The sequence below is a fragment of the Muscardinus avellanarius genome (genome assembly GCF_963383645.1).
Source record: "Muscardinus avellanarius genome assembly, chromosome: 7".
NCBI classification, from domain to species: Eukaryota; Metazoa; Chordata; class Mammalia; order Rodentia; family Gliridae; genus Muscardinus; species Muscardinus avellanarius.
The window spans coordinates 112,823,162-112,847,894 of NC_137793.1; the positions used below are offsets into that span (position 1 = coordinate 112,823,162).

Here is a 24,733-nt window from a genome sequence, read left to right on the forward strand (position 1 = left end):
AATAAATAAATTAATTAATTAATAAAACTAAGAAGCAAAAAACCCAAATCTTGGTGATTTCCAAAAATTACATTTACCATGCTTTTCTATACTCTAAAATATAGCTTTTATTACATGTCTTCTATTCATTAAAATGTACATGATTTATATAAATATTGGTTATATTAAAGGATATCAGCCTCAGTGGCTGAGCATTGGCAGTTGACAAAGGTTTTTGGGAACCATCAGAGTTGGTTTCCAAGACACATTCAAAACATACTAATATTTGGGTGTGGTGGCGCATACTTGTAATCCCAGCGTTTGGGAGGCTGAGACAGGAGGATCACGGTTCGCGGACAGCCTCAGCTACTTAGTGGGGCCCTCTGCAACTCGGTGAGACCCTGTTTAAAAAAAAAAAAGAAAGAAAGAATAAAAAATAGGGCTGGGGATGTAGCTCAGAGGTAGATGCCCTTGTATTACATCCCCAGTACCACCATCCCCAGTACAGCACAGATTTTCCTCATATGTACTCCACAATCTCCACATTCTCTTTATATATGTCTTTGTGTGTGTGTGTGTGTGTGTGTGTGTGTGTGTGTCTTACAATTGCACTGGAAATACACATTACACATGTTATTTAGGGAAATGGATCAAGTCCCTAAAATATGCCTCCTGCTTCTCTGTTAGCACCCCCAGGGTGTGCGACTAGTGGTCAAGGTGTCACTGGTGGGCCCCTGACCTCTCGCGGCCTTACCGTGCAAGCCCAGTCCTCCTTTGCCATCCCTTATTCATTCATGTTACAGCCCTGTATCTGAATGACAGCCTGCCCTGAGGTAGCAAGTAGACCCACCCCGAGAGGTGAGCTCAAAGGTGTCCTTCTTGATGTGCTAAGATGCTCCTGGCCACGTAAGACAAGTCCAGGACCCCTGACCGCTGCTTCTCCATGCCTACTGCCTCTTCCAATGGCAGCCCAGGGTTCTGTGTGCTCCGGCGTACTCCTCCTCCTGTCCGGCGCGTGGACATTAGGTGACACGAGGAGCCACAGACCTGCCGGACCCTGGAGTCACAAGGTCTTTGTGGTCTGTGTCTTCCCACGTGAGCTCAAGTGGGCGTAAGGCCTTCATTCAAGACAATACTGCCAGGGCCTCTACCCAGCAACCATAACGGAGAGAATCCTAAAGTGTTTGTCTTAGAGCTTATATAAGCCAAAAAATGTCTTAGATTCCTCACAGTTGACCAGAGAGAGCTCGGAAGCGTTGACATAGACCTGGTCAGCGCTGGTGAGGTTGAACACCGCGCCCAAGTAGCTGCTGCGGGCCCACATCTGGCCAGCGGCGCAGTAGTTCATCATCTTCTCCTCCATCAGTACCAGGTCCCGAGGGTAGCGAGCGTTCCTCATGTAGACCCTGTGGCTCAGGGGCTGGTTGGTGCACAAATGTCCCCGGAAGTAGATTTTGGAATACACAAAGTACAGGCCAGTGTCGTTGATCACAAGGCCGCCCTTCTTATACTTTACCCCAGACACCAGGGCGACTCCATAGGTGTCTTCCCACTCCAGAGGGAGGGACCTCAAGCTGGTCTTACCTGAAAGAAACCAGAGGGAGCGTCTAGTAAGGAGTGCCCGTGCGCACAGCAAGCTGAGCTTCCAGGGCAAAACAACGGGCTCTGCCTGCAAAGCACGTTTCACCTGGACTGACATCGGCCATCCAGAGCTGGAGGAAGGGTCAGAACTTAACCCATCACTGAATCCCTTCCACCCTTTGTCAGATTTTGTGTCGGCCTTATCATCCGCATAATTGGGACAACATTAATCCTCCAATCAACTGCAGTGAAAACTGTGGAGATCACTTTAGCTCTCTGGGGTGGAACCAGTACTAGCGCTGCTGGGCTTGGAGGTCTCTCTGTGAAGGGGAAGCCAAATGCAAGAATCCTAAAGTTGGAGAGGATTCTAGGTTCCCCCTCTCCATCTTCTTACATACAGTGAAGATTCCTCAACTCTCGATTTGGGCTAAAATTCCCTCCTCCCTGTATGCCGCACTACTGCGCACATTGCTGAATCAAATGGCTGCCTCCAGTTCTGAAGGTATCACAGTGTGCCAGGCCTATTAGATCCCAAGCTCCTCGGATGCAAGAAGCCTGCGTTATTCAGCGCCATGCCCCATGGCTTAGCACACAGCAGGTGCTCAATAAGTGTTCACCCAGCCAATGGAATCATTCTCCATTCTGTACATAACCCCCCCACACACACACACCAGTGAGTGGGTAATCCCCCCACCCACACATTGGTGATTGAACCCAGGGGTGTCTACCTCCAAGCCACAAACTCAGTACTTTTTTTTTTTTTTTGGTGGTACTGGGGTTCCTGGAAGCCCTTCTACCTCTGGGCTACACTCCCAGACCTATTTTTATACTTTTTATTTGGAAGCAGGGTCTCTTAAGCCAGTGCGGCTGGCTTCGAACCTGCGCGATCCTCCTGTCTCTGCCTCCCAAGCGCGGGGATTACAAGCGTGTGCCACCACGCCCAGCCACTTTTTATTTTTTTTAGACAGGATCTCACTAAGTGGCTGAGTCTGTCCTCGAACCTGTGATCCTCCTGTCTCATCCTCCCAAGCACTGGGACTGCAGGTGTGTACCCCCCAAGCCTGCCTAAGTGATTGTAGGACAGTGACGGACCTCTTATTGTGGCACTCCTCTGCTTGTGGGATAGTTAACGGTTTAGCGTGGGAGTGCCCAGGCCTTATGGACAGCAAAGCATTTCGCTATATTGGGAATCGGGAGCTGGAAGCCCACGGGTGCTGGGACTGAGTCTTCCTTGTTGCGTTCATTTCTACTCTTAGAGCAGCGTGAGTCTCTTCCAGAAAACCAGAGAAGCGCTGACTACATCGCCCCTCATTCGACTCCGAGCGCTTCTACTGGACCGTTACGGATCCTCTACGGGTGTTGAAATGGGCGCAAGGCAATTCGGCCCCTAGCTTCAGTTCAGGACTTGTCCAGAGCAGGGTCGTGAGACTGGCCCGACTAGAAAGATGTCTTCTTGGGTTGCAAATACTGTCACGGTGGGAGGCTGAGACAGGAGGACAGCCTCCACAGCTTACCAAGACCCTGGCTCAAAAATAACAAATAAAAGGTCTAGGGGTGTAGCTCAGAGGTCAAAAGCCCCTAGGTTCAGCCCCAGTACCAAAAAAAAAAAAAAGTAATTAAGAAAATGAGCTTTCATTTTCCTAGAAATTATTCTCTTTTCTTTTTCTTTTTTGTTTTTGTGTGTGGGTTTGAGGATGGAACCCAGGGGCATTTGACCTCCCAGCTACAACCTCTGCCCTATTTTTTATTCTTTATTTTGAAACAAGGTCTCACTAAGTTGCAGAGGGCCTCACTAAGTAGCTGAGGCTGGCCGCGAACCCCTGATCCTCTGGTCTCAGCCTCCCGAATGCTGGGATTACAAGCGTGCGCCACCACGCCCTGCTAGAAATTATCCTGATTGCCTGCTGATGTTTTGAAATAATGCTGGGCTGAGGATGAAGACGGCAAGGCTGTGGGCTGCGAAAAGCTTCAAGGTAACTGTGCAGCCCGTCACCCCCAGGGGCCCCTCACGCCGGGACCAGGCCAGGCCAGCCTAAAAAGCCTGCATCGCACGGCTGTAACCGTCTGTGCTGCCCACACTCTTGACAATGACGGGACAGGGTGACAGCCACCTGTCAGCAGCCCGGCACCTGTCCGGAGCAGAGCCCGGTGCCCCTAATCAGGACACGCCCCCATTCACGGAAGCCCTTCACTGCTCTGAAATCCTCTAAGGTGGGTGTTCGTTTGTATTAAGTAGACTTTTACATATGACTCAACTCATATATAAAGGCAAGAAATTAGAAAACAGGCCCAAATCTAAACCACTAAGATTGGTGTTTTGAAGGGTGGTCTTATCCAAAGCCTCCTTAAACCCCAGCTGATCCAGAGCAGAGCTTTGCTCCCGGGCTCCTGGCTTCTGTGCCACTTGCAAAGATTTGTTTAGTGGAGTCGAAGTCTTTAAAAGGTCTGAAAATAAGGTCTTTAACATACAAAAAACAACACAAAATAAATATTGTCACTGGAAAGTAACAGCTCCTGCAGAGGTTGGGAGGAGCCCGCAACAGTTGTAGTTTGCGCCAGGGCTTTCACAGCTGCGCCTGCCCCGCCCCGCACTGACCTGTCAAATGGGCCACTTGCCTTGGTTCCTTTTTTTCAGGGGGTGGACTGGGGTGACCTGTAACACAGAGGTGAAAGACGCATGTTAAAACAAGATGCCAACTGTTACTTTGACAGGACTCTAAATCCTACCATGTTAGAGGAAAAAATGTAAAAGCAGAAGTGGTAACATTCTGGTATACTCAAACTGTGGGACTCACAGTGGTTTCTATTGTAGAAATAGAGAGTTTTGCCTGGGATGGTGGTGCGTGCCTGTAATCCCCGCGCCTGGGAGGCTGAGACAGGAGGATCGCGCAGGTTCGAAGCCAGCCTCAGCTACTTAGTGAGGCTCTCAGCAACTCAGTGAGACCCTGTTTCCAAATAAAATATAAAATAGGTCTGGGTGTATTAGCCCGGAGGTAGAAGGCTCCTGGGTTCCACCCCCAGAACCACTTTGTTTTGTTAAAGAAAACAAAATAAAAAAGACATTTGTGTAAATTTTAATGTCGCAATAAAGCATAGTTAATATCAACACTGATGTATAAATAGCTGTTGTATCAGTTACTCCATTTGGAATTCACCACAGGCCCGTGTGTGTGTGTGTGTGTGTGTGTGTGTGTGTGTGTGTGTGTGTAATAAGTACTAGAGATTGAACCCAGGGACATTTTACCTCCAAGCTATACCCACATCCCTATTTTACTTTTTATTTTGAAACAGAGTCCTGCAAAGTTCCTGGTGGACTTGTTTAAGTTCCTGAGGCTGGCTTCAAACCTGCAATTCCCCTGCCTCTGCTTCCCAGGTACTAGGATTACAGGCATGTACACCACACCAGCTCTCCGCAGCCCTTTGAGGTAGACACTGTTCATTCTTGTCCCGCCTTACGAGCCAAATGAGCTTGAAAGCTGTGTGGCAGGTCCAGGAGACGCAGCTACTCAAAGATGGGACAGGAACTTTAGTCCCTGACTCTAGATCCAGGGTCCTGTCAGCCCCGGCTCCGCTGCCACAAGGACTCTGCAGGACACAGCTTAGAGAAGACTGCTCACTGGTCTCCCAGCCACCGGGGCCTCCCCCAGCGGCATCCTATGAACTGCCTCCCAGTGAATCATCCCAAGGTCCCAGACAATCGCCCGCATCCCGGCAGCCTCTACACTGCCGGCGGCTCCTCCCTGTGACCGCAGCCTGCTACCTCTCCCTCACACTGGACGCTACCTTGAGTCGGGGAGTTGTGACCTGGATGCGCCCCTTCTCCCCACCCTGAGCCTTCTGCCTGGAACGCCATCCCCAGGGCATCTGGGTGTCAGATCCCAGTCCCTCCTCTGGAGACCTTCATTGCCTCTGGTGGGGAAACCCTTCCGAGCCGTCTGGTCAATCAGGACCTCCTTCTCCTTTGCAACCCATGAGCCCTCTGTTTTCTCCTCTCTCATCAGCTCTAACTCCTTTTCTATGGTAATTGCAAAAAAAATTGTCTTAGTCCCCCCAAGCAAATTATAAATAGCAAATTCTGTGTAATAAATGTTGAGCTCCACAAAGTAGCCCAGATTCCAACCCAGGACAGGTCACCAGTAAAAACTTACCACATCAAACTGGCGGGGTTAACACTGTCAACCCTTCTCAAGAGAAACACTATTTCCCTGACTGAAATACTATATCTTAAATATTTTAGTCAAGGTAGAAATCTACCCCTTAGCTAACGAATCCCACTAAGTAAGACAGCACGAACTATTCGCAGCAAGGGCCCATCTCAGGCTCGCAATCAGCCTCTTAAACACCAGTCGTGGAAACGGCTCCATCCTCGGAGAACAAGACCTACACAGTCATAAACCCTCTGGCCACTCAAGACAAACCACCTGGAGGCAGAGAGTAGTGAACAGGAAAGGTACAGCCCAGTCCCCTCTGCATCCCTGCACCACAAGCCACCTGAGCAGCTCCTCTGGCATCTGGCCAGACTCACAGGAAATGGTGCAGAGAACCGCGCGCTGCATATCTCTGTGCCCTCGCTGTATAACATTATTCTCATAAAAGACGCTATAAGCTGACATGGTGGCACACGCCTGTCATCCCAGTACTGCTGAGATAGGAAGATCGCAGGTTCGAGGCCAGCCTTAACAATACCAAGATTCTCATCAACCTAGCAAGACCCTGTTTCAAAATAAAAAAGGAAAAAGGACTGGGGGTGTGCCTCAGAGGTAGAATGCCCCTGGGTTCAATCCCCATACCTCTGGGAAAGAAAAAAAAAGCATCTCTTATTAGTAAAGTTACAAATTTGATTTCTCAGTGTTACTTTGCACATCTGGGGTCCATTGGGGTTGATCTAGATAAGATAACTGCTTACTGGAGTAGGTAGACTTGACTCATCAAGTCATTTGACTTTGAAACCCCAAAATAACTTCACGGAGTTGGTGAAAAGTGAGTAATTAGCTACCGGTCTCACCAGTCACGTTCCACTGATGTTCAAGGTGATAACTGAACTTTAGAATCCTCCTTTGTCTAACAGCTGTTCCTGCCCTGCAGTGTACTCTGCCACTTTCTAACATCTGGGGACTCGGACGCAGAGCTAGGGACCAAGTATCCTAATGTCGGCCCCTACAAGAGCTTCCGTCTAGGACGGAGCCGCCTGCCTGCGTCCCTGCCCCTGGCACAGCGCCACGTAAGAGATGGTCCTGTGGCCAGTTGGCTTCCACGCGTTTCCAAGGATCAGATTGACCCCTCGCCTTTGCAAGAATAGCCTGCTTTGTAGCTATTTCCCATTTCAAGGCCACCACAGAGCCAGGGCTGTGGTGTTTCATGGAGTCCCAATGCAGGTCCTAGAAAGCTAAGGCTCCAGGGCACGCTGCTCCCTCTAGCCCCAGCTCCGTGCCGGCGGACTAGGGCGTGCCACCTAACTCACCTGGGATCCCTGCCAACTCACACCAAATCGAAAACTTCACTGAATCTTCATTTTAGGACAAATGCAGCATGTCCTAAACTCTGTGCACAGCTTCCGGAATGACCCCGGGATTCCATGAGCTCGACACTCAGCATCTTCCCCTTCTTCCCGACCCGAGTCTCACACAAGGGCGTTCTTATGTTATCAAAAGTAGCTCATAAATCTTCCCTGGGGAAGCTGGACCATCCTTTGAATAATGGCTGACGTCTTCCCCAGATCTTTCTGGGACTTCCAAAGGGCCACACTACTGTGAACACTTGATTGTCCACATTTTATTTTTTTATTTTTTTATTTTTTTATTTTTTTATTTTTTTTGGTGGTACTGGGGTTCCTGGAAGCCCTTCTTCCTCTGGGCTACACTCCCAGACCTATTTTATATTTCTGAAACAGGGTCTCTTACGCCAGCGCGGCTGGCTTCGAACCTGCGCGATCCTCCTGTCTCCGCCTCCCAAGCGCGGGGATTACAAGCGTGCGCCACCACGCCCGGCTGATTGTCCACATTTTAAAAGTGTGCTGTGTCCTATAAAACTCGGTAAGGCCTAACTCTTGGGTCACCATTTGTAAGGAATTTGGAGGACAGAGGACTTTCCTCAGCATCTGGGTCCGCCCACCTCTCCTTCTGTCTGTGGATGTTCCAACCACGGCCACAGGTGCTGGAACTGGAAGGGCCCGGCCAGGAGCCAGTGGCCCGGAGCCACAAGGGCAAGGTCCATGGTGACTGTGCTGGTCTGTGTGTCTGTGTCCAAAGTTAAGCGCACATTAGTTTGACTGATGCACCATACCTAGCTACACTAATTTTGACTAACAGAATTCACTTACTAGTTTAAAGCAGTTCCAGCAAACCATATTGGCCAGAGATTCAGAATAGCCAGGATTCCTAGCTCAAGGCACCCACCATGACGCCCCGCATTAAGGACTTGGAGATGGACTCACCTATTTGCTTCTCCAAAGATGGCACTGCATGCCTGTGACTGCTGAGCTAAGGAAGGAGAACGAACAGTTGGATGATTCGTTTGAAGTTTATTGAAGCAAAGGAGACAGAATTCCCAAATGAGCCAACCAGAGAATTCAAATGCCTCAAATCCTTGTCTAACTTGGACCCTGGCCAAGCAATTGGCTTCTCGGTCCCCAGCTTTGTGCTATGGAATAATACTAACATTGTTTAGACTTCCCAAGGAGATGTAGTTTGGCCATTTAAGCAAATTCAACTGAGAAAGGAAAAAAGTCTGTTTCTGATTTTCTTCCTTTTATTTTCTTTGTAAAATATTGATTAATTGGTACTAGGAATGGACCCAGGATCATTCTACCCCTGAGCTATACCCTCAGCTATTTTATTTTGAAACAGGGTCCTGCTAAGTTGCTAGGGCCGGCCTCCAACCTGCAACCCTCCTGCCTCAGCCTCCCAAGTAATGGGATTATAGGTGTGAGGCACAGTACCAGGCTAGACCAATCCACTACAAGAGAGAGGGCAAAGCCTTGGAAGTCACTTTGAAGCAAGGCAGTCGCCCCTGGGACTCACAGCGGGCCCCTCCCAGGCTGAAGCCGTGCTGTTTGGGGCCGAGCGACCAGCACACCAGGCTTACCTCGCGGAGGTCTGCCAGCTCCTTCTGCAGGTGGAAGAGCTGATACATTCCCAGCCCCAAGCCCACCAGGGCCACCAGCACCATAAAGAACATCAGGAGGAGCCATAAGCCTGTGCTCTGGTCCCTCCTCTTCTTCAGAGGTGGCGGCGGGGGCAGAGGCGGTGGTGGCGGGGGCAGAGGCGGCGGCGGCAGGGGTGGTGGAGGGGGAGGTCTCCGTTGACCAGGCCTTCTGGGCACAGAGGCCGGACAGGGGAAGACTGGCTCTGGAGGGGCCCAGGGAGAGGGGGCGCTGCTGTCCACCCAGTAGATTTGGGGGTACGGGTAGCTGAGGGGCTGCTGCATGACAGCTGGGCTCCTGCCTGCCCCGTGCAAGGGCTTCAGTGGAGGCCGGAGGGTCACGACAGACGGGCTCCTATCGCTGACTGCTCAGGGGAAGGGAGGCCAGGCCCTCTTTATAGAGTTTCCATAGCCGAGGAAACACCTCTCTCTCTCCTTTCTGCTGCTCACAGAGACACCCACTCACTCTGCATCTGAAGCTGAGAAGCCTCAAGCAGCACGGAGTAAAACCCCTGGAAGTTTCCGCCCACAAGTTTCTGATGAAACTTCGAAGCTCCGATAGCTAGCCGGGACTGCCTGAGCGTGGCAGGCCGCCTCGCCTGCCTCTGGTCCCACAGCAGGTCCGCATGGAGGGGGGCAGACACAGCCATGAGCCAAGCAGTCACCAGGCCCAGCCACAGGAGAATGCCCCGCACTGGGGGACGAGAGGGGAGACCATGGAGTCCCCGCCAGAGACTCACCTATCCCTTACCTGCTGGGCGAGGAAGTGGCTCCCCTCTGCCCTTTCTTCTCCACCCCCAAGAAGGACTTACCCTGTCCTTGATCATCTCACTTTACAGGCCAACATCCTGGCCCTCTGCCCCCTCGCTCCAGGAATTGGGCCAGAGGTTGCAGGCCATGGTAGCCCTGGACTACTCTGAGCTACACAGCGCTTGTCTTTCATGGATAGCCTTCGTTGAGAGTTCATACCATGCTCATTGCAAACACATATTTCTATTCTGTTGGGTTTTTTTGTTTTGTTTTGTTTTGGGGTTTTTTTGTTTGTTTGTTTGTTTGTTTTTTAGAGTACTGGGCATGGAACCCAGGGGCATTTCTACCTCTGAGCTGCACCCCCAGCTCTACTCTTTTATTCTTTATTTTGAAACAGGGTCCCACTGAGTTGTGAAGGGCCTCGCTAAGAAGCTGAGACTGTCCGCGAACCGCAACCGTCCTGTCTCAGTCTCCCAAATGCTGGGATTACAAGTGTGAACCACCACGCCCGGCTTTCTATTCTGTTAGAATATTGGACCACCTCCAGGCCATCTCTACAAACCCAGCCGGCTGGCTCAGGAGCAAGGAGGGGTGGCCTAGCCTGCCTAGCCGCTGCCCCGTTACCAACCTCACACCCCTCCCCGTGCTAAGGCCTTTCCAGCCCCTGCAGGCCTTCCTGTCCACATCCTTTGTTGTGGCTACCAGACAGAACTCATCACGTCCGGGCGTGGTGGTGCATACTTGTAATCCCAGCATCCTGGAGGCTGAGACCGAGGATGGTGGTTCGTAGACACTTTGTTACTTAGTGAGACCCAGTTTCAAAATAAAAAAAAATAAAAAAATAAGGCAGGGCATGTAGCTTGGAGGTCAAATGCCCCTGGGTTCCATCCCCAGAGCTGCAAAAAAATTTTTTTTAATTCATCATGTCCAGTTCATTGAATTTCAGATAAGCAAATAATATTTATTGATGTTCTTAAATTGCATGGAATATATTAAAATAATTCATTACCACAAATTATAATACAACTGGGTGTCTCATTTTTTTTAATAAAACTGGCAATAAATCTCACATAATATTTATATTACAATGACTTACAAGTATTATTTCCATCCCAATACCTACCATATGAACAATATAAACCTATATTTTCCACTTCAGTGGAGAGCTCTATTTTTCAAATGTCATTAGCTTATATATCCAGCTTTGGGATTTCTGTGACTACCATTCCAGCTGTCTCACCTGGACCAAAGCAACACCACCATAGTCTAACCCTCTACCTTCTCCCCACCCCACCCCAATCCCACACAACCTGCTTGCCCTCTGGCCCTTTCTATTTAAAAACAGGATCTCTTAAACCAGCCAAGGCTGGCTTCGAACCTGTGCATCCTCCTGTCTCAGCCTCCCAACCACAGGGATTACAAGCGTGCGCCACCGCGCCCGGCTTGGCCCTTTCTATTTTGAAACAGGGCCTTGCTAGGTTGCTGAGTATCTTGGTAAGTTGCTGGGGCTGGCCTCAAACCCGCCATCTTCCTGCCTCGGCCTCCCAAGTACTGGGAACATGTGCGCCACCACATCTGGCTGTACTTTGTAAAAGTTTAGATATAGGTCCGTAGTTGCCTTTAGACATCGAAAATATCTTCCCCTACACCTCTGCACAGTTCGTATTTAAGTTTTTAATCTATCTGGAGTTCACTAATTTTGTTGGGATATGATGTATTTTCTATGTTTGGCAGCCTCGAAACTGATTCCAACAACCCCACCCCTTGGAATACACTCTCCTTGAACCTGGGCTGGACTTCCTGACTTGTTTGGAACTAAAAGAAAACAGCAAAAGTGATGAGAGGCTGCTTCTGAGATTAGGATGCAAATAGACCCCCTCAACACACACACTCCATTCCAGGGGGCGCGAGCGTCTGGAACTGCAGAGCTTTGCGCTGCAGTTTCTAAGATAAATATGTTAAAATATCCAAGTGCCGGTCCTGCTATCTATTTCTTCCTATATTTAGCATTAACTCACTTATTTGCTCTTGAGATATTTTTTGGGTACATCTGTGAGCGCAATGTGACGTTGATTATAAAACAAGAATGCTCAGCTGGGCATGCTAGTTCTTGCCCGTAATCCCTATACTTAGGAGGCTGAGACAAGAGGATTGCAGGTTGGAGGCCAGCCTCAGGAACATAGCACAGCTCTCCGCAACTGAGATCCTGTTTCAAAATTAAAAAATAAAAAGGACTGGGGGTATAACTTGGAGGTAGAATGCCCCTGGGTCCAATCCCTAGCGCTAACCACCCCCAAAATAAATAACAAAAACCAAGAACGCTGACAACTAGCTCAAAGCCACATCCCCAGGCGCTTAGGATGAAGGTGGTGGGCTGGGGTGTGGAGCGCGCCCCGACATTAAGACCGGAGGTGCCGGCTCCCGTGGGCTCTTTTATGAGGCCCTTTTTGATTACTGAAACGCTTCACTGCAAAAACACATGTCCGTGCGTTTGTGAGGAAGCAGGTTCGCCACAGACCGACTTCGGTGTTGCAGAAGTCGTTGCTTTGTTCCCCGTTTCCTTGGAGCTGGCAGGCGTGGCCGGGGCCGCACAGCTGGGAGACCCTGGAGAACCCCACGGGCCTTGCGAGGAGCCCTGGTGAGCAGCGCCGCGGCTGGGCTGCGGCTTGCTGACTGTCATGGCCAGGAAAAGTCTCACCTCAGCCAGTGAATGAAGACGGCCTTCGTTTGGTTTTTTGGGGGAGTGTTGTTTGTTTTACAAATAAGCTTTCTCCCAGAGCCATATTTTGCAAACCAGCATGATGTCTTAGTCTGTTCTGTGATACAGGCTGCGGCCTAAAGCACACACTCCTTTTCTTATGATCTTGGAGGCTGGACACCCATGCTCCGGTGTCAGCATGCTGGGGCCTGGTGGGGACCCTCGTCCTGCCCTGCGATGGCTGTCCGCTCTCTCAGTCCCCCACCCTTCTCTTCTTACAAAACCACAAGCCCTATCAGACTCAGCCCCTACTCAGGATCTCATTACGCTCTGTGTGTGTGTGTGTGTGTGTGTGTGTGTGTGTGTATGTGTGTGTGTGTGTGTGTGTGTGTGTGTTACTGAGGCTTGAATCCAAGGATGTTCTACCTCTGAGATACATCCCTAGCGCTGTATCATCTTTTCCTTGGAAGCAAGGTCTTGCCAGATTGCGGTGAGTCTCACACTTGCTGAAGGTGACGTCCAACATGTGATCCTGTGTACCACCACGCCCGGCTGTCATTAGCCTTCACTTAACCACCTCCTAAAAGCCCTTTCTGCAAATGCACACTGAAGGTCGGGTTCCTGCTCTTCTGTCACCCAACCTGGCTCCAGAATCTTGGCCCTGGAGGTCACGACATGGAGGGCTCCACTGTCCCGAGGACAGGAGGAACTGCATCTTCGTCCCTGGGTCTTGGTGCCCAGGCACCACATAAGTGATGCTTTGGCAAGGTCGGGGCAGAGGCTGCACTACGTGCCCCTGAGGTGTCTGAGCGCCAAGGCCGTGGTTGCTAGGTGAGGGAGGTGGCGGCTCAGGCACCAGAAGACAGATGGGCAGCCGGGGACCGAGGGAGGTGGGGGAGGAAGAGGCCGGCAGGAGAGCAGGGAGGAGGGCTTGGCAGGACGGAGCGCCTGTCCTCATCACCTGTCACCCCCAGAGAGGCGCGTGCACACAGAGCCCTCCTACCCGCGGAGCCTCGGCAGGAAAACTGCAGCGGCCCAGCTGCTGCTGAGGGGATTAGACTCGGTGCCCATCCCACCCAGAAGGACCAGATCCAAAGCAAATCAGCTGCGGTCGACGCATCCAAAGCCTCATGTGCCAGGCGCAATGGCGCATACCCGTAATCCCAGCGCTTGGGAGGCTGAGACAGGAGGATTGCAAGTTGGAGGCCAGGCTAGAAAACTTAGAGCCTGTGTCAACATTAGACATGAGAAGGGCTGGTGCGGCTCGGTGGAAGTGCACCTGCCTTGTATGCATGGAGTCCAGGGTCCAAAACTGTATTTTTTCCCAGTACAAAAAATAAAAGCAAAACTAACAATAACAACAGAAAACCCCTAAGACCCATAGAACCACTGAGAAAGTCCTTGCTGCTCTGCCCCCTGCAGGCCCTCCTGCAGCGAAGGGTCAGCACGCTGGAGCCCCCGCTCAGACAGCAGCACCCTCTCCCCGCTCTGGTTCCCACAGGCCGCGCAGCCCGGCGCGCTCTCCCAGCCTCCACACACAGGACACTGGGTGCCACTGCGGGCCCAGCACGTGCCGAGCTCCAAGACCAGCCTGTGGCCCAGGCGGGGAGCCCCGGGTCAGATCGCCGGCACCGGTGCTGACCCGACTGTGAGCTCCATCACCCGAGCCGCGCGGGGCCTCCGGGAGTGTTCACAAGGACACATCGTTACGAGGCCCCTGTGACATCTCTATGCTGAGTTACAGCCGTCCTGCGGACGATCACACTTCTTCATAATAACCCGTGAGGCCTGTGCTGTGAATACCCTCCCTGGCAGAGCAGACGGGCTCTGAAAGCGGACGCGATTTGCCCAGAATTACATACACGACTATTAAGTGGCAGAGCCTGGATTCGAACCCACACCATCCCGCTCCAGGGCCCGGGACACACCGTCATCTCCTGTCTAACTGAGCCCCCCGCCCACCTGTCCATCCCTCTAGTTCCCGGCCCCACCTTTTCCCACCCACGATCTTCCTGAGCCCCCGCACTCCTGCCTCGACTGGCCTTCCTGGGCCCCGCCGCCTGCCTCCGGGTACCTCCAGGCCCAGGCGCCTGTCCTGTGGTTGCCTTGGGAACCCACCCAGCCACTGCAGAGCTGAGCCTTCCCGGGCCACAGACCTCTGACCCGCCCTCCTCCCCCCTAGTAGCCCGCTGGAGACCTCGCCCTGCCTGCAGAGGGGTTTCCTCTACCCCTGAATTACCTCCTCGCTCCTCTGCACCTTCTTTCGCATGTGTGTTCTGGCACAAGTGCGTGCACGCGTGAGGGCAAGTGTGTGTGTGCGTGCATGTGTGTGCATGCGTGTGTGTACGCACGTGTGTGTGCATGCATGTGTGTGCACGTGGATCCCTGGCTGCAGAGATTCCTCTCAGTCTCCCTGTGCTCAGCATCAGGGGCAGGCAGAGAGGCCGCAGCGGGTCGGGAACGTTTCTTCTCCACAGCACGCTCAGTCCCTTTGGTCCTTTCTGTCTGAGCCGAGTGAAGCTGGGCAGCGAGTGGGTGGGACGGAGGAAGTGGTCAGAGGGGCAGCAGAAGGCACTTCCTTTCACGGAAGTTTTTGGGGGCAGAAGTGTCATGACCTCCCTGTTCAAAAATCTCTTATGAAGCTGGGCGTGGTGACTGACACACATCTGCGATCCCAGTACTGGGGAGGCTGAGACAGGAGGTCTGCTGGTTTGAGGCCAGCCTCAGCAACTTAGCAGGACCCTCGCAACTTAATGAGACCTTGTTTCAAGGTTAAAGAAAAGGGCTGGGGATGTAGGTCAAAGGTAAAACACCCCTGGGTTCGATCCTCAGGACCTAAGACCACCCAACCCTGTGACCGCGTCTTTCTCAGGTTCACAGACACTCGCGGTCTGTGCTGTTTTCCCTCCTGCTTCCCCTGCGTGCTGCCCTCCTCTTGTGTCCAGCCACAGGAGTCAGAAGTCCTGTGTTCCTTCGCTCACGGGTTGGCTTATTCTCTGTGCATCTCACCCCACCTCCCTGTGCCCGGCCTGGACCCTGCGCTCTGGATTCAGCAGAGGGATCATCCACTGACTCTTTCTCATTGGCCGAGAGGAGATCTGAGCGGGGATGACCTTCCCAAACTGTGCCCGGCCCCGGGGCTGGCGGCCTGTGGCTTCCAACAGTGAAAGGTCTCAGAAGAAACAAGAAAAGATATGAGATATATTCCATCCAGAGGTTTCTGTGCACAGACGTCTCCTGCCCCTTCCATGTTCTCTGCGCTCAGACACTGGGGGCTGTCGGATCGTGGCCGATGGCAGCCAGGGTACAAGGTCAGCAGGTGCCGGGAATTGATTGACAGTGCCTGAGCAGCTAAGTGTGGTCTACACTGGCTCCAACACGTCCACGAGGCGCTTATCATCTCTTCCCCGACTCAAGCGGAAGGTCCTTTTCTCTCCTGTTTCCTTCCTTCTTTCCTACTGGGGATTGAACCCAGGGACATTCTCTCTCCAAGGTACACCCCCAGCCCTTTTTCAGTTTTGAAACAGGTCTCGCTAAGTCGTTGACAGTCTTGCCAAGTGGCTGAGGCTGGTCTCAAGCTGTCCATCCTCCTGTCTCAGCCTCTCAAATCCTGGGCGTACAGCGTGCACCACCATGCCCAGCTGCAACAAGTTCTTTTAAAAGTATACTTAGTCCGCCGGGCGTGGTGGCGCACGCTTGTCATCCCCGCGCTTGGGAGGCGGAGACAGGAGGATCGCGCAGGTTCGAAGCCAGCCACGCTGGCGTAAGAGACCCTGTTTCCAAAAATAAAATAGGTCTGGGAGTGTAGCCCGAAGGTTGAAGGGCTTCCAGGAACTCCAGTGCCACCAAAAAATAAAAAAAATAAAAAAATAAAATAAAATTGTACTTAGTCCTTATAGCACCTACGATTCCTCACTCATGAACATGGCGGAGGCGAAGAGAGAGGCAGCCCAGATGATTATCGGTTTTGTGCCAGCTAAAAAGTAAGCTGCTTAGAAAGTGTTGAGAACAAAAGCTTAATACTTAGGATGGAAAAAAAAAATAAGATTGAGGAGAAAAGGAGACTGCTGCAGACTCATCCAGTTTGTGAGCAGAAGAGCAGAAGGAAAACCTCCGGCCTTTGGGAGGCTCAGACAGGAGGACTGCGGGCTCGAGGACAGCTTCTGCAGCTTAGCGTGACTCTCAGCCTAGTGAGACCCTATTTCAAAACAAAAAGAAAAAAATTAAAAAGAGCTGGGAGGATCGATTGGAGGCAGAATGGCCCTGGTTCAGTCCCCAGGCTTCCCCTTCCCCCAGACACACACACAAACCTTCCGGCCCTAGCATCAGCCAAGGCTGGGGGCCTCAGCCCTGGCACACGGCTGCCTGGAGACAGGGCTCCAGACTCACGGAATGTCGTTCCCTTGCAGACAAATCTTTGATGTTTTACTTGTTAACCAGCTTTAGAAACTGTCTGTCCTCGGCTGAAGAGTGTAGATCACCCTTTTTGAGTTTCTGAACTGGGGGGAAAGTTAAATGGCATTTTTCTCTGGATAATCGCCCCACAAGAAACCATCCAAGTTCTTTTTTCTTTTTCTTCTTTTCTTTTTGTGGTGCTGGGGATGAAACCTGGAGGCTTCTACCTCCGGGCTACACTCTCAGACCTATTTTATATTTTATTTGGAAACAGGGTCTCTTGAGGCAGCCGAGACTGGCTTCGAACCTGCGCGATCCTCCTGTCTCCGCCTCCCGAGTGCGGGATGACAAGGGTGCCCACCGCGCCCGGCTCTGCTTTTGAAGCCTGCCTCTGTCTGTCATGGGGACGGGGAGGTCTAATTGAGGAGCCCAGGCCTTAGGCTTAGAGAAGTGCTTTTATGGGGATGCTCTTCCGCGCACTCGTGGGAATCCTCATGCAGTTCCTGCCTGTGTTCACTGTGGTATAAATCTCCCCTGCCACCCTCACCCCAGTTTTGTAACGACAGACCTGTTTTCTTTGAAGGAGCAGAAGCCCCTGCCTCCATTGGTGCAGTCCGTCACAGCTGAGCACACGTGGACGCTACCCTACACGAACATGGACACAAGCTCAGTGCGGTCATTAGCGCCGTGGCTGTCACTTGGCTCCAGCGATGGGATACCGTGAGCAGTCGGGTCCTCTGCTGGAGCGAAGGGGACAGAAGCGCTCTAACTCTGCGGGACTGTTACGTAGAAAGGAGGTGCGGGAGGGAGAACTGCACATTCATTCGCCTCCACTGGAGTGTCTGAAGGCCGCGGAGCTGACAGATGGACAGAGGCCGGGCTGCGGGCGCACGCTTGCAATCCCAGTATTTGGAGGCTGAGGCAGGAGGCTCACAGGTTCACAGCCAGTCTGAGCTACTTAGCAAGGCCCTCTGCAATTTAGTGAGACTGCTTCAAGTCTAAAAAATGATAGGTCTGGGGATGTAGCTTAAAGGTAGAACACCCCTGGGTTCAATCCCCATTACCAGAGAGAGAGGCAGAGACAGAGGGAGGAAATCTACCCTGACTTTTGTTGTTGTGCTGGAGACTGAATACAGGTGCGTTCTATCTCTGAGCTCCGCCCCAACCCTTTTTTTTTCTTTGAAACAGCTTCATGGTAGGCTGCTGAGAGTCTAAGTTGCTAAGGCTGTTCTCAAACCTGCAACCCTCCTATCTCAGCCTCCCAAGGACTGGGATTTCAAGGTGGGCCACTATACCCAGCCTACTCTTACTATTTTATAAGTTATGATTCTTTTTTCTTTTTCTTTCTTTCTTCCTTTCCCTCTTTGAGTCGGGTTTCTGTTGTTTGCAACCCAAGGAGACCCAGTGCATCTTACACCAGGGACACGGAGTAGCAGCTTAGAGAAGGGTTTCAGTAAAGAGCGGCCGGCAGGGGTTTGTCCCTCGGGCTCCTGAGGAAGGTCAGAGGGGGTCCCGGCCCCCGGAGGGCGCTGCGGTGGGAGAGCAAGGCCCCAGGAGAGGAGCGCTCATCCAGCCGCGCCGCGTCCTCCGCCCACCCAACATTCCACTGAGCTTCAGCGTGAGAATTGAAACTGCTTTTGATGAGGTTTCGCCTCTATGACTCCCACGATGCTTTCCAGGTCCCTGGAACACAACTTTTAACGTAGAGGCACCCCCAAATGCCAGAAACCAGGGCTGCGCTTTCTCTATTGCTAGGACTGGAGTTTCTCCCGTTTGTAATGGGTGCACAGGGCTCACAGCCTGCGTGCCTTCTGACTGCCCCTTCCCCTAGTCACCCAGCGCCGGGGCAGACCTCAGCCCTCAACACGGGCGCAGCAGGGGCCCCGTGGCTGGCTGCTGTTCCTGCTTCCCACCTTGCCTTTCCTGGCTGGGCAAGTGCCTGCCCTCACCATCAATCCCTCAAGAAGCATCCAACTGTTTTTAAGCCTGCTCTGGGGGGGGGGGTGTGTGTAAATTACAGACTGGTGAGCCCTGGGGGGGGGCGTAAATTACAGACTGGTGAGCCCTGCAGAGCCAGGCAGCCCAAACCATCAATCCACCAAGCACGTCCTAGCACCAGGCACCGGGTTTCCATTGTGAGAAGGTAACGATGATTTTTCCCCGTTCCCGAGGGGTTCACCTAGCAACCCAGCAGCTGAGGCCCGGCTGTGGCAGATGCAGAGGGAGCTCCGAGCATTATGGGCAGTCAGGGCAGAGCACATCTCTGAAGCTCACGCCAGCCTGGTGCCTGGTCTGCTCGACATATGATTAGAGACCCGCCTGGCGGTCTCCCCAGCGTGCGGCCAGGGGGCCATCCTTGCTAGGAGTGGTCAACGAGGTGTGGGGCGCTCGAGCTGTGTGCTCACCGCCCCAGGAGGCCCGCAGGTGCCAGTTGCTGAAGCCTGGCTGCCCACAGTCAAAGGGTGTTGCCGCTAAATCCTGCCGCAGGAACTACCAGACCAATTATGGAACAGACTCTAAGAAGCTTCCAGGTCAAAGCGGATCTGGACTGAACGCAGGAAGAATGGGCCGAGCTGGGAGCTGAGGGGGTGACTTCTCAGAGGAGGCTGAATCTGAGGTGGGCTTAAAGAATCACCCTCATTTATTAAGTTGGTATCCAAACAATGTAACCAGGGGGGCCCACCCCACTGAAAAGTTTTTAGCCTCCCAGTACTTGGGGCCCTGAGACAAGAGGATCACAGGTTCGAGACCAGTGTCAGTAACTTAGCAAGACTCAGCAACTTACTGAGACCCTGTTTCAAAATAAAAATTAAAATGTCTGTGGGAGCCAGGTGTGGTGGTGCACGCTAGTAATCCCAGCCTTTGGGAGGCTGAGACAGGAGGATCATGGTTGGCAGACAGCCTCAGCTACTTAGGCCCTTTGCAACTCAGTGAGACTCTGTTTCAAAAAATAAAGAATAAAAAAATAGGGCTGGGGTGTAGCTTGGAGGTAGAATGAGAATGCCCCTGGGTTCTATCCCCAGGGCCCCCCCCCCCACACACACACACAGTCTGTGGGGATAGGGTATAGCTCAGAGGCAGAATGTTCCCGGGCTCAATCCTCAGTACTACAAATATATAGATATATCAACTAACCAAGAGAAATGGTAAATCAGAAAGATGGCCCGAATCCTCCAAGTTCTCTCAGCGCGGCCAGCCTGGTCTAGACCGCTTTACAGTTCACTGCCTCTCGGGAGGGGGCACAGGCCAGCGGGGACTGCATCGGCCATTGCTCTGGAGTCCCTCCAGGCTGGGCTTGCAGGCAGCTGCCCGAGGCGGCCCCACCCCAGCAGGGTCCAGCCCGAGCACTTTCTTGGGGGAGGTGGATGCTTCACAGCCTGAAAGTCAGGATTTCCAGAGACAGGACACATCAGAGGCTCTGTGGCCTGCCTCGGGAGCGTGCGTGGAACGTGTGCGCCCTGCAACAGAAACTCAGCCTCATCTTGTTCCATTGGGCAGCAGCGCCGGCCCCGGATTTGTAGAAAATTCAAGCCACCTCTGGGCATGCTCACTGGGGTCCCAGAATGTTAGACAGGGGTCTTAGTCCCTGGGAACACAGGCGGCAGAAGCCAGGCAGAAGCAGGGCACACAGAAAGGCGGATAGCGAGCGGAGATCGAGGCTGCCGGAGCAGCTTTGGCGTTTGATGTCTGCGAGATAGAAACGGGCATCCTGTTTACCTAAGTTGCCAAGTGTCGGTGAGCGTGGTTAAGTCCTCGTCTGTAGACACGGGCACAGGCGGGTCCCATGTGTATGTGCACAGGGATCTGACACCGTCCCCAGTGACTACAGTGACACTTCACAGCCAGGAGCCGGCTGATCCTCCTCTGACCCACTGAAAATGCAGGCCAATGAATCCCACTGAGGACGCCGCCGGCCCAAGCCCAAGGGTTTTCCAAATCTCCTCATGTGCAGTTCTGTTTCGGCAGAAGGGCCCATAGCCTTTCTTACTGGAGAAGGAACAGGAGGACAGCCGGCTCCCTGCTCAGCACCCCACGGACACTTGGCATAGCTGAAGGCCCATACCTAGGTCAGGTCCATCAGAGGACTGCCCTGTGCTACTGCTCTAAAAGGAGAAAAGATCACCGCTGAAAAGTCCACCGGGGTGTGGCTTCACACGACTGTGATCCTGCTCCTCGGGAGGCTGAAAGAGGAGAAATGCAGGTTTGAGGCCAGCAATGCAGGGAGACCATTTGAATAAATAAAAAGGGCTGGCAGTGCAGCTTAGCGGGAAAGGCCCCTGCATCCAGTCCCAGTACCAATAAATACGTGAATAAACAAACCTGTTCTTAGAAGTTTATCTCAGATGCTGTGTCTTGGTAGAATGCTGACTGACCCGGCACCCTAAGAAGTGTACAGGGCTACTGGAGACAGGGGCAGCCCCGGAGCGCCCGTTAATGTCTCCTCTGACCCCAGCCACTCTCGACCACAGGAACCACTGTACTAGAGTGTCCATCCGATGAATCACAGGGAGTAATTTAATTCCCTTCAGGCCGGGTGGAAACCTCAGGCCAGAGGGCGGCATCCATTAAGTCTGCCAAGGCTGCTGGGAATCCATCCCCAGCCCTGAGACCCTCGGGCAGGGACCTGGAGAACAAGAGAAAAGTTCAAGCTGGACATGGTGGGACATGCCTGGAATGAGGATCTGGAAGGCTGAGACGGGGATCACATTCAAGGCAGCCTCAGCAGATTAACAAGGCCCTCGGAAACTTAGTGAGGCCCTGCCTAAAAAATTAAAACAGTACAGGGGTAAAATTTCCATGGGTTCAACCCCTAGTACAAGACAAACAAAGCTACACGTAGGAAGCAGCCGCGTCCTGCAGGGCCCGGGGGCTCTCTGCGGAGGCCCGCAGGCTGCCCAGGCCGGGCCTGCTTTCCACCAGGCCGCCGCTTCCCGCTCGCCGGCTCAGCGAGCCCCAGGCGGCCCAGGCTTCCCAGCTCACTCAGAGCCAGGCCCTCGGGAAGGCAAAGCCGCTTTCCCTCAGATTCCCACCAGCCCAGGGCTACAGGGCCACTGCGACCGCCTCGGCCACTGGTTACCCGGGGCCAGCTCCGCAGGACGGGAGCGCAGAGGCCTTTACCCTCAACCGGCGGGTGGGAGCCGCTCAGCCCCAGGCAGACGCTGAGGTTGCTGTCCTGGGTTTCTTCCTTCTAAGGTCCTTGATCCAGGCCCTCCACACCGTGCTCCTCAGCACATGGCTGTGATCCAGGCCCTCCACACCGTGCTCCTCAGCATGTGGCTGTGATCCCGCCCCTCCACACCATGCTCCTCAGCACATGGCTGTGATCCAGGCCCTCCACACCGTGCTCCTCAGCACATGGCTGTGATCCAGGCCCTCCACACCGTGCTCCTCAGCACGTGGCTGTGATCCAGGCCCTCCACACCGTGCTCCTCAGCACATGGCTGTGATCCAGGCCCTCCACACCGTGCTCCTCAGCAGAGGCTGTGATCCAGGCCCTCCACACCGTGCTCCTCAGCACGTGGCTGTGATCCCGCCCCTCCACACCGTGCTCCTCAGCAGGGGGCTGTGATCCCGCCCCTCCACACCGTGCTCCTCAGCACATGGCTGTGATCCCGCCCCTCCACACCGTGCTCCTCAGCACATGGCTGTGATCCCACCCCTCCACACCGTGCTCCTCAGCAGAGGCTGTGATCCAGGCCCTCCACACCGTGCTCCTCAGCACATGGCTGTGATCCAGGCCCTCCACACCGTGCTCCTCAGCAGGAGGCTGTGATCCCGCCCCTCCACACCGTGCTCCTCAGCAGGGGGCTGTGATCCCACCCCTCCATACCGTGCTCCTCAGCAGGGGGCTGTGATCCCGCCCCTCCACACATTGGAAAAAGCCACTAAACCAGCAAAGCAGCTGACCACTTTTGGGTCTGGCAGGTCACCACCAAGAGCTCCCTTTCCTTGTGGACAGAATCCCAGCAGACCGGGGCCTGGCACAGCTGTGCCCACGATTGCATCAGTGGCCCCTGTGAGGTCACAGCAGGAAGTGGCCTGACCGTGTGGCCTGTGGGGCTCACACCTGGGTCTTCCAGGACCTTCCCTACTTAATAAAAATAAGGACTCCAGAAGCGTTTTGCTTCAGTGGACTATGGAGATTGGTATTTACTTGTTTAAAATTGAAATTTGTAGGAAGAGTCTGTAGTACTTTTTGGCTTTTAAATACCTCTTATATCTATACTCCAGAGAACAACATGTTTTTGTGTGTGTGCTTGGTACTAGGGATTGACCCTAGTCCTATTTTTTTTTTTTTTTTTTTTGGTGCTGGAATGAAACCTGGGGACACTGTACCTCCAAGGAACACTCCAGTCCTATCATCATTATTATGATTAATTATAATTTATTATTATATTATTATTTTATGGTACTGGGGGTGGAACCCAGGGTCATTCTACCTTTGAGCTATACCCCCAGCCCTATTTTTTATTCTTTATTTTATTTTATTTGTTTGTGGTACTGAGGCTGGAACCCAGGGGGCCATTCTACCCCTGAGCTATACCTCTAGCCCTATTTTTCATTCCTTATCTTGAAACAGGGTCTGAGTTGCCAAGGACCTCACTAGGTGTCTGAGGATGTCCTCAACCACAATCCTCCTGTCTTAGCCTCCCAAATACTGGGATTACAAGCGTGTGCCACCACGCCCAACTTATTCTTTATTGTGAAACAGGGTCTGAGTTGCCAAGGGCCTCATTATGAAGCTGAGACTGGCCGAAAATCTGCCATCCTTCTGCCTCAGCCTCCCAAGAACTGGGATGACAAACACAGACCACCACACCGCCGACCCCGCCCTATTCTACCTTTTACTTTAAAACCAGGCTTTTCTAAGTTGCTGATGGTCTTGCTAAGTTACTGAGGCTGGCCTTAAACCTGTGATCCTCCTCTCTCAGCCTCCCAGGTACTGGGAGTACACGTATTCTCCACCATACCAGGCTCAAATTCCTGTTTCTTTCAACTCAGAGTAGCTGGTGTCAAAGGACGGTAGCGTTTCCGTCACTTGTGAGGCTCTGACCCCGAAGACGCCATGGAGCACGCCGGTCACCCCGACGGGCCAGAGGAAGGGACTTTCATCTTAATTTCCCCATAAGTCCTCAGTGAGTTTCTCACGAGAAACCCTGGGATTCAAGGGTGACGGGTTGATCTGCACAAAGCCTAACGACTGCACCTGGTGGCCAGGAGTCCGGAGACTGCACCAGCATCCTTCCCGGAGGACAGGGAGGTGGACCTGGCCCTTCGCGTGGCTGTAACAAACCCCTGGGTGCGGTAATTTATTAACAACTGACCGTGAGCTCCGTGGTTCTGGGAGAAGCACGTCTACGGCCCAGACCCGCGGTGTGCAATGCGGAGGACGGCCTCGGGCTCCCGCAGGCGCTCAGCTGCTGGCGCCTGAACTACCTCCAGATCTCGCCTTTGTCTTTTTCTTGGTAGTTCTGTGGCATGAACCCCGCACGCCCTAAAGGCGAGCTCCATCCCCAGCCCTTTATATTTTCAGAGCTGGTCTTGCTAAGCTGCCCAGCTGGCCGTCCGTCCACTGCCGTCCTGCCTCAACCTAGCGAGCAGCTGGGATTGCAGGTCTGTGCCACCAGGCCTGACTTCGACGTGTGTATGCAGTGCTGGGGATTTAACCCAGGGTCTTGTGCACGCCAGACAAGTGGTATTCCTTCTGTGGGTTGTTTATTTTTCCTGATAATAATCTAGATTTGATACTAGATTCTGCAACCCAGGAGATGGCCCTCACTAAAACCCGACCCCACTGGCTACACGGTCACAGACTGACAGACCCCAGAACCGTGAGAACTTAAATAAAAATAAAAATAAAGGCCAGGCGTGGTGGCGCACGCTTGTAATCCCCGTGCTTGGGAGGCAGAGACAGGAGGATCGCGCAGGTTCGAAGCCAGCCGTGCTGGCTTAGGAGACCCTGTTTCCAAAAATAAAATAGGTCTTGGAGTGTAGTCCGGAGATAGACGGGCTTCCAGGAACCCCAGTACCACCAAAAATAAAAAATAAAATAAAATAAAATAAAATAATAAAAATAAAAATAAAATTTACAATTAAACTTATTTTTACACATATCTTCCCATAAATTCATATATCATTATATATTCCAAAATATATTGATGCTGTGATGTCATTTACTCATTAATAGAC

The 24,733-nt window shown here is 52.7% G+C and overlaps 1 protein-coding gene across 2 annotated transcripts; it reads right to left on the minus strand.

The window, feature by feature from the left end:
* Positions 1-1,168: 1,168 nt before the first annotated feature.
* On the minus strand, positions 1,169-8,985 carry FASLG (Fas ligand; the record flags this gene model as incomplete). Of its 2 annotated transcripts, XM_080698381.1 has the most annotated exons (4): positions 1,169-1,563; positions 4,157-4,213; positions 7,994-8,039; positions 8,644-8,985. In XM_080698381.1, 4 exons carry the CDS (start codon positions 8,983-8,985, stop codon positions 1,169-1,171), a joined length of 840 nt encoding a protein of 279 aa, XP_080554507.1. The 2 variants fall into 2 exon arrangements, with proteins under 2 accessions (XP_080554507.1, XP_080554508.1); XM_080698382.1 differs by lacking the exons at positions 1,169-1,563; positions 7,994-8,039 and having other exon boundaries at positions 4,160-4,213.
* Between the last annotated feature and the right edge of the window lie 15,748 nt (positions 8,986-24,733).